The sequence below is a fragment of the Vigna unguiculata genome, chromosome 3, assembly GCF_037176805.1.
Source record: "Vigna unguiculata cultivar grain cowpea cultivar isolate G323 ecotype 2 chromosome 3, ASM3717680v1, whole genome shotgun sequence".
Taxonomy (NCBI): domain Eukaryota; kingdom Viridiplantae; phylum Streptophyta; class Magnoliopsida; order Fabales; family Fabaceae; genus Vigna; species Vigna unguiculata.
This window is the reverse complement of record NC_140794.1, coordinates 57,343,581-57,353,826: the sequence shown is the minus strand read 5'-3', so window position 1 is coordinate 57,353,826 and position 10,246 is coordinate 57,343,581. Positions and strand designations below refer to the sequence as shown.

Below are 10,246 nucleotides of genomic sequence, written 5' to 3'. Positions count from 1 at the left end.
CAACTCAACCCAAACATCATTTCAAATCGAGGTATGAAAGCATCATTATAGATTTCTCTAACATAAAATTATTAAATTCTAGAAATTTCTTGAAAAGCACGTGTTTGTAATCGATTACACTCGATATGTAATCGATTACCAGAGAAGATAACATATGTATCCATGTTCCTAATTAGCCCATCAATTAAACAAAATTTAAAAATCACAAATTCTAACTATGTAACCCAAGTCAAACAATGCCAAAATAAATTCATAAATTTCTCAACAATAGATACCTTAATAAACTTCATATTCCTTAATAATTCATTCCTCATATCTTTATATTCATATTTTTTTATGCTTCTACTCTATAAGTGTTACCCTTCATATAATAATAAAGTCATAAGTATAATGACAAGTATACTTCTCTTAAAAAGTTCTCATTTTTTTTGCAGCAACATTCAATCAAAACAATCATACCATCAATTAATATCTTTCCAAAACAAAAAATTAGATTATAAAAGAACAAAAATAGCTTATCTTACTTGATAAAGTTTATCTAACTCTGTTCTCCAAACCTAAACAATCTCACATGTGAAAAATCACTATCTATATGAAAGGCTTGATCAACGATCAAGGAAAATTTTTCATGATTATAAACATATCAGGATTCCTTAAGAACGAAAGAGGTAACATGAAATTGAATATAAGCTTGCATGCAAGGAAAAACAAATTTCTCTTTGAGAATGGATAAAATTTTTACCATTAAGAGAGATTGACTGAGGGTTTTAATAGGGTTCTTCGCGTAAAGTAGTTCAGTAGTGTTGATTCTTAAGGATGAAAGCTGATTCAAAATTTTGGAAGAGAAAGGAAGATTTTTGGGGAGATCTAAGTTTATAGAGAAGAAAATGATCCTTATAATACTAGTATGAAAGATTGTATTTAACAAAATAATAAATTCCGTACAAAAATTTAATGGTACAAAGTATAATTTCGTACAAAAGTTTAATTGTACAAAGTTATTATCGAGGAAATCTACTAAGAGTAAAATTTACATCCTAATCCTATCAAATTATGGTATATATTGTTGAGGAATTTATGAATTTATTTTGACATTGTTTGATTTGGGTTACATAGTTAGAATATGTGATTTTGAAATTTTGTTTGATTGATGAGCTAATTAGGATTATAGATACATATGTTATATTTTCTAATAATAGATTACATGTTGAGTGTCATCGATTACAAACGCGAGTTATTCAAGAAATTTCAAGAATTTAAAGATTTTATATTAGAGAAATATACAATGATGCTTTCGTACTTTGATTTGAAATGATGATTGGGTTGAGTTGTGTCCGTCGATGTATGTTCGTTTGAGAAATTTTGGTTGTGATATAGTAGTTTAAGTTAGTTATTTCCAAGGAGGAAGTACTAATCTAAGGTCAGTCGAAGTGTATTGAAGGGATTTGTTATACGAGACTACCCTGACTCTACTGGCATCTAACTCACATAAAGGAAGATAACTAGGTGACCAGTGGCGGATCTTCAGTCAATATGGTGGGGTTGCCCAAATTTTGGTTGAATTACTTTTTTAGTTTATTTTTTGGTCTAAAAATATTGGTCGTCTAAAAATATCAAGTTGACCGTCTAATGTTTTTTAGTCTCAAATTGGTTTTGATTTTTTAAAAATTTATACAATTTGATATTTTTCGTTAAATTTCTTAAAGCGGAGTAAAAAAATTTCACCAAGATTTATACTAGGATTATGTCAATTACACAAACAAAACAAACCATTCTTATTCACAACTTCAATTTTGATGAAAAAATATTGGTCCGATTCAAAAAAAATTATTGAAAATATGACAAAATTACATCATTTTTTTCAAAATCGGGATGAAATTAAGAATAAAAAAATTCGATGACTAACTTATTATTTTTGAACGAAAATAGAAACCAAAAGAGTAATTTTAAAATTTTTATATAAATTAATAAAAACATTGTATTTACTTTTTTTTATAATAATAAAAAATAATAAAATTATAATTATTGTTATCATTATAATTATAAAATTAAATATAAAATAATTTTTATTTTATTATAATTAATTTTCATTAATAATATTTAAGTTTGAAAATAATCAAATAAAAAAATATTAAATTAAATAAATAATCACTTAAAAAGTAATATTAATAAAAAAAATTATTTAAAAAATAAAATTGAAAAATAAATGTGAAAAAAAAACTATTCCTAATCTATAAATATAAATATATAAAGTTTATTAAATATAAATATATAATATATATTAAAATTTTAAAAATTTAAAAATTTTAAATATATATATATATATATATATATATATATATATATATATATATATATATATATATAAATATAAGAAAAAATTGGGGGGCCATGGCCCCTATACCTACACTAAGGTTCGATACTGTAGGTGGCCAAAGTCAAATGAAGCTTCACTCGACAGACAGACGATATAATATGAAAGATGATCATACTTAGGGAGCTAGTGAGGTTAACTCTGTCATGACTGGATGAGATATGTGACTTCCATTTGATAACAAGTTGTAATGAGACGGTGGTAAGTATGACAGGTACAAAATTTCATGCGTCCATTCAATACACTGGTTTTTCAGAATCGAGATCTGTATTCATTTTGTTGTTGATTCGCTTTGGAATGATGATTATTTTAACCATTAGGCTGAGGCACGTGGGCTGATAATTGGTATTTGAATTAATGGATGTGAACTAATTGTATTTTTTGTTGATTTATGTAATGAAATGTATTGTTGAATGGGTTATTGGAATTAAGTAATGGAGTTGTATAAATATAAAAAAAAGAAGACTAAGTTAAGAATTGGTTTCTAGCAAAGATATGTTTTGATAATCTTTATTATAAGTTATTACGGTTTCCATATTAAGCTTATTATTTAAAATGCATTATTTGAGTTTTTATGTTGGTCTTTAAAGAAAATAGTCACTGAATCAGTATTTGTGTAGTAATATATGGAGAAATAAGATGAGATGATTCAAAAGCTTATTTTTTTTATCAATATACTTCAATATTATTCACAATTAGTTCGATATATTATTGTTTTTGGTATATTATTGCTCATCATTTGTTTTATGCATTAGCTTAACCTTGCACGTGTGTGTGTTTTTTGTTTTCTTTCTAATGTGATGATCATTTATATTTTTTGGAAACAATGTTAGGAGCTGAAGGTGACAGTAGTGCAAGAACTGGAATGAGAGACTCAAGAATTAGTATAACAGTATCCTAGATAATCAATTTTAAAATAAATATATTAAGTTCCTATTTATGTTTTGAAGTAGTTATAAATTTATTTTTAATGTATTTTGAAACACAATATGATATAGTTTTAAGAAATGTAGTATGAATTAATTCATCTTCAATTATTAATATTACAAAGACAGTATGATTATTGAGTACTTAATATATATATATATATATATATATATATATATGAAGAAATTTGGAATATTTACTATTATTACATTTACAATAATAATAAATTTACAAATTATTATTTTAATAATATTTTATAAATATATTTATTAAATTTTGGAATATTGACAATTAATTTATTATATTTTTGTTTGACTATGAATTCCACATTTTTTTTATCAACTAGATTAAATTTCTCTCATAAAACTTTTGGTATGAAATGATAGGACCACAAGGTTAGAAGGAGAACTTTATAAATGAATTTAAAACGTGAAAAAGAAAAAGAGTAGGTACGTGGACTGCTGCATTATTATCAAAATTGAATCTCAATGTATCAATTTTCCGTATCCTAAAAAGAGAATATATTAAATGCAAACAAGTTTCATTGAAAATAATGAAAATAAAATAAATATACACACCGTTTGATTAAAAAAATAAAAATAAAAACAATAAATCTCATCATATTTTAAAATTATATTTTAATATATAATATTAGAAAATAAATTTTAAATTAACTCAATCCTAAAAAACCGTGTTCCAAGTTTGTATCCATAATAAAAAATTTTAGATATTAATAGTAATTTAAAAATTAATTTCTAACGATCAACAAATCTTATTAAATATGTTTTAAGGCTAATTTCAAGTCTAATTTATCCTCCCCAAACTATTTATTCCAAAGTAACTAAAATTTATACCCATTCTTATGTTATAAATTCGAAAACTCTAAATTGTAATTTTTTAAGTTTTATTTTGTTTATTACTCCTCGAATTCATGTCCAAAAACATAGTGTGTTGAAAAATGGAAACAACCATTGGTTGATCGGAGCTGTCCCGTGAATAGAAGCACGTGTTTTTGTCAGCCTACTTGTCACTTCGTGAAATGGACTTGTCTTCCGCTTAATTATGGCTAACAACCTTTTTCCACTCTCCTCACACAACAATTTTTTTTTCTTGTCTGTTATTAAAACATGTTTATCTTTTAATTATCATATTTTTGCTTCTAGAGTTGAGATTAACGACCTATTTCGATAAATAGCTCTAAGTTTAAATGACTACATTGCATTTTGTTTAAATAATTTGCAATTCAAAATACGATGATTGATCATTTTTAATGCTTTCATTTCTATTATAGGTATTACCTTCGTATTTTATTACCATTTAAACGCATTTGGAACTTTATTTGTATTTTTGTTTTATAATTAGTAAATTAAAATTGAATTTGAAGTATAAAGGTGAAAATTCATCTACCATTGGCTTGTATGAAAACAATTTTTAAGATATAATATCACTTTACCGCTTTACATATGGAACAAACACCTTAATTATTTGTTTAGATGGATGGAAATGTTACACTTTTTTTTCATTTGTTTGACAGAAAAATCGAAATGACATGATAGCATCTAATTTTGTAGAGTTTATGAAAGTTACTTCTATTTCAAATAAAAAGCCAAAATAAAAAAAATGTTCATTTTTTATTTGTGTTGAAAGTCTCCTATAAATTAAAGATAAAAACAATTTATTATATATAATTGAATACAAAAGTTGAAATTGAATTGTGTTTAAAATTTATTCTTAAAATGGCATAACAATGATAAATTATAACTAATTTAAAGTTCAACCATTTATTTTTTAAATTATAAATACCATTTTTTAAATAGTGAAAAATTATAATAATTATTATATTACAATAGATTAAAAAAACTATTTTCATACTTGTTATATATAACGTATTTGTTTACACTCTTTCAAACAAAAAGAGAAAATATTATGTTCTATTTACTTGTTTTCTTTCCCACATTTAATCCAAACCAAGCAACATATTGTTAACTATTCGTTTTACATGACACATATTTGTAACACTTTATTTGTATTTTGTTTAGAATACAATATTCTTTAAGTTGTAAAGAATCAATACGAACACCAAAAGAAAACTTTTGATTATTCGCAACAAATACATATCCAAAATTTTAATTTAAGGCCCCTTGGTAGTAAATTTAAAATATTAAACATAAATTATGATAAATAAAAGTACATAAGTATTTAAAGTTGAGACACGCATCAAAGGGCATCATTCGATAAAAATGTTACAGCATTTGAATTAAAATATCCTGATTAACGTCTCATTAATTATGTCAAATTTATTAAACCAATTAATAAATAGATTCATAGATGAGAAAATAATCAATTGCAATTTAGAACATTAATAATTTTTTTAGAAAAAGACAAACACCAATAAATATAAAACTAAAGTTATGCTTGTTCTTTAAATAAATAAATAAATAAAATATTAAATGTGAAATTAATAAATATTAATTCATATACCGGTGAACACTAGAGAAGTATAAATTTTCCTAGAGAGATTTGATAGTATTTGATTAATAGAAAATGGTGATATACCAAATTGTTTTTATCGAAGTTCTTATAAATTAGTTGGGAATAGTTATTTGGCAGTGAATAACTAAACTATGAATGGAGTGGAGGGGCGGCGAGTGTGGATTCCAATTTCCACTCATTCTTTGACACCCTCCTAACTCTCTTTTGTCCTTATCTCTTCCCTATTTTCGCCATCTTAAAATTAAACTCTTTCTTCATTATCTCACGTATAATTAATTATAATAAATAGTAATACTTGAAAATAATAAATAAAAAAAATAATTTTTCATATTGATAACATGTCTGAGACCACATCCACTGTTGTCTATTAGTATTAGTATAAAAAAACTCAGCAATTCCAGGCACCACACAACCTCCCTCTGCTGCCACCATTCTTGTTGCTGGAGATTTCAATTCCTTTTCTCCAAACTCAACTTCGGTGTATGTGATGGCGCTCAATATCTCTTCTCTGGCTGAAGTCAAGTCCCTTTTTTTCTCTGATTCCTTCAAGTCTAATTGTCTCACAGCAAAATTCCCAGGTTCTTCTTCTCTTCCTCTGTTCATTTAAACCATCTTTCCTTCCTCCTCTCTTCTGGGAATGTCAAAGTTAACGACTTTATGCAGAAACTCCCTCCCCATTGAATTATTGATTTCTTTTCTTTCCAGAAATTATGCTATTTTCTGGTCCTATACTGTTATAAACGACTTTGTTGATGTTACGGTGATGTTTTGTTTTGTGGAATGGCAATATTTTTTTTTTTTTGGAAAGGCGATATTTGTTTGTTGTGTTATGTTTTGATGTCAATTGATGGAGCATGCAAGGTTTGACTTTGATGGTGTTTTGAATTTGATGCTCAGGTGGTTTTGCTTTTAAAAGAAAAGATGGCGGAAGGCGAGTTAATTGCTCACTGCAGGCATCACCACCACCGCCACCAGCCTGGCCGGGACGAGCGTATCCAGAACAAGTTGGCAAGACTTGGGAGGGACCAAAACCCATTTCTATTGTGGGATCTACTGGTTCTATTGGAACTCAGGTATTGGTGCTAATGAAGTCTCCCTCTATCATCATAATCTGTACTAAGTAATATTAGAGTTAATGGCTAATAATAGTCTTTTACAAACATCTGGGTCAAAAGCTAGCTTAAAGAGAGGCATTTGGGGTTAGTCTTATAAAGAGTATTCGCCATTCGGATTTTATTCCTAACCAATGTAACAAATCTTAACATGCAAGATGCTGTTTGCTTGCAAACATTTGTTGGAAATAATTTTATATTTTGTGTTTCTGTACTCCTGTAAATCTTCCAAATGAATATTCGATTTTTTTCGGGGTGTTATAGATAGATGGATGATGTTTGCCCTTTGTAGATGTAGCTTAACTTGCCTTTGTCTCATATTTTTTGATGTAGTGTATCTTTTCCCCTGTATGCTTTTGTAGACTCTAGATATTGTGGCAGAGAATCCAGACAAGTTTAAAGTTGTGGCACTTGCAGCTGGTTCAAACGTTACTCTTCTTGCAGACCAGGTAATCACTGCACTCCCAGCATGGAATGGAACTGTGGATTGATTTGTGTCTATCTATGACCAGATTTAAATCTGAAATTTCACAACCTCAGTGGATTTACTTGACCAATTTAATCACAAAGCTAATTTACAACTGTAATTGTCGTCACATTAGTTGCAATGAGGAGGATCTTCCTGGTTATGTTTTCTAATAATTCAGGTGCAGCAGGCATGTTGTTCTTTTGCATTTATGTACGAAGGGAACCAATGAGTTCATATCATACAAAACAAAAGTATCTTAAAACTAAATTAACTACTATGGTCTAAGGTTCAGTTAATGTATCTCACACCTAGTCTCCCACGTAGTGGAATTTGAGGAGAGTACATATGCAGTCTTATCCCGCAAGTAGAGAGGTTGTTTTTAGGATTTGAGTCCAAGACTCACCTCACAAGGCAACCTTACTGTTGTTCCAAGACTCGCCATCATTTGTAGTATTTAATATTTCAATATAACAAGCACAAGAAAAAAGAGAATAACCCCTTTTAATATTTATGTTGCACAGATAAAAACATTCAAGCCTCAACTTGTTGCTGTTAGAAACGAGTCACTAATTGCTGAACTTGAAGAGGCTTTGCATGATGTTGAACAGAAACCTGAGATCATCCCTGGAGAGCAGGGAATCGTTGAGGTGGACATCTGCTTTATTCATTTGTTGTAATTTTGTTAGAGCCTTTTTTTCTCATGACCTATAGCTTATATAAACTCAGGTTGCTCGTCACCCAGATGCAGTCAGTGTAGTCACAGGAATAGTAGGGTGTGCAGGACTGAAGGTAAATTTCTTTTCCTTATTTTTGGCCTTTCTTGGTAACCAATCTCTTTGCTGTGCCATGTAATGTGGCCTTCTGTGTCCTTGCATCTTACATATCTAAAAATATTAGCAAGCTGAAATCCTCTCATTCTTTTATTAGCCTACAGTTGCTGCAATAGAAGCAGGGAAAGACATAGCTTTGGCCAACAAAGAGACATTGATTGCCGGAGGTCCTTTTGTCCTTCCTCTTGCTCAGAAGCATAACGTAAAAATACTTCCTGCGGATTCAGAACATTCTGCCATTTTTCAGGTAAGAAAGCACATAGTCTATTGAAAATCATGTGTGCAACAAGATCCATAGACATACTCATGCTATGTATTATCTATATATTCTCTGGCCTCTGCGCCTTTCTTATTGACTGCAAGCAATTATTTTATCATATGATCCACTTTTTACTGCAAAAGCTTAAAGGATTCTTTGCTGCAGTGTATCCAGGGGTTACCAGAGGGTGCACTTAGGCGCATTATTCTAACCGCATCTGGAGGTGCTTTTAGGTGTGTACATGACTTCATTTGACCCGTTTTGCATGTTCAGTGTAACCATATATCATTTTTATGTGTTTTCATTGGAAGAAAACTGAAAGAATATATAGCACTATAAACATTCCTATGTATATCTGAATGTCTTGTGGTGTTTTCTGTCAGAATTAATATTCTTTGATCATGGAAAACGATGAATTGTTGCTCTCTTAGTTTTGTTTCCGGATCTATATAATCAATTTGACAAGTCCCTTGGTGATTGACAGGGATTTGCCAGTTGAAAAGCTGAAAGATGTTAAAGTAGCTGATGCATTAAAACATCCCAACTGGAATATGGGGAAAAAGATAACTGTGGACTCTGCTACACTCTTTAACAAGGTTTGTTTCTCTTTTATGTCAACATATTGGATGAAAAAAACCTTTCTATTAATCTGTTTGCTTATGTAGTATGAAATTCCTTGGTAAAAGTTAAATTTGTTGCACTTCTTTGCAGGGTCTAGAAGTAATTGAAGCACATTACTTGTTTGGAGCTGACTATGATGATATTGAGATTGTCATTCATCCACAATCAATCATACATTCAATGATTGAAACACAGGTCAATACCGTGTTTTAATATCCATATATTTGAATAACCATACCCAGGCCCTTGCTAAATTAGCAAATGGGTGGGAGTAAACTCGTGTATAGCACAGGAGAAAAAGATCATTAAATATTTTTTATCATTATATAATACTAACTTATTTCTTGATTCCAGGATTCATCTGTTCTTGCACAACTAGGGTGGCCTGATATGCGGTTGCCGATCCTCTATACATTATCATGGCCTGACAGGGTTTACTGTTCTGAAGTCACTTGGCCTCGTCTTGATCTTTGCAAGTACTATACTTTTCCCTTCTGCTTACTTATTTCAACTCAAGACGTTATTATGCAAGATGAATTAGTTAATTTAATTTGAACTGTGATGGAATAGTTGTTCTTAGTTTGTCTGACATATCTGTCTTTGAAATGTGGTTATGTAGGCTTGGTTCACTTACATTTAAAACTCCAGACAATGTAAAATATCCATCCATGAATCTTGCCTATGCCGCTGGTCGTGCTGGAGGCACAATGACAGGAGTTCTCAGTGCAGCAAATGAGAAAGCTGTAGAGATGTTTATTGATGAAAAGTAAGATTCAGTTATTTTTCCTCGTTGCAAATTTTCACTGACATCTTCAAATCTTTAGGAATCTGTTACCTTGTTTGAAATTGTTCTTGTTCTAATGTGACTTTAGGATTCAGTATTTGGATATATTCAAAGTGGTGGAGCTAACATGTGAGAAGCATCAAAATGAATTGTTGTCCTCGCCTTCCCTTGAAGAAATCATTCACTATGACTTGTGGGCACGAAAATATGCTGCTAGTTTGCAAGACTCTTCCACCTTCACGCCTATTCTTGCATGAGAAGGATTATCAGAGTAGGGATATGGCTGGTTCCTCCCACAAGGCCCTTGAACAATTTATCCAATGTAGAATGAAGCATTCCCTTGATGATGAAAAATAAAAAGGTTTATATTTGTGGAA

At 29.6% G+C, this 10,246-nt stretch overlaps 1 protein-coding gene across 1 annotated transcript; it reads left to right on the top strand.

Annotated features, from left to right (window-relative positions):
* Positions 1–6,142: 6,142 nt before the first annotated feature.
* Positions 6,143–10,246, top strand: DXR (1-deoxy-D-xylulose 5-phosphate reductoisomerase). Its single transcript, XM_028065460.2, has 12 exons — positions 6,143–6,372; positions 6,692–6,867; positions 7,269–7,355; positions 7,897–8,022; positions 8,102–8,164; positions 8,303–8,452; positions 8,630–8,697; positions 8,949–9,060; positions 9,176–9,280; positions 9,440–9,561; positions 9,705–9,851; positions 9,958–10,246. The coding sequence occupies exons 1-12, from the start codon at positions 6,282–6,284 to the stop codon at positions 10,124–10,126; spliced, it is 1,416 nt and encodes a 471-aa protein (XP_027921261.1). The 5' UTR covers positions 6,143–6,281; the 3' UTR covers positions 10,127–10,246.

Coding starts and splice junctions, on each gene's coding strand:
- DXR (XM_028065460.2), top strand. CDS start 6,282: ATGGCGCTCAATATCTCTTCTCTGGCTGAAGTCAAGTCCCTTTTTTTC. Junction 8,023..8,101: donor GAGAGCAGGGAATCGTTGAG/GTGGACATCTGC, acceptor ATATAAACTCAG/GTTGCTCGTCACCCAGATGC. Junction 8,453..8,629: donor AACATTCTGCCATTTTTCAG/GTAAGAAAGCAC, acceptor TCTTTGCTGCAG/TGTATCCAGGGGTTACCAGA.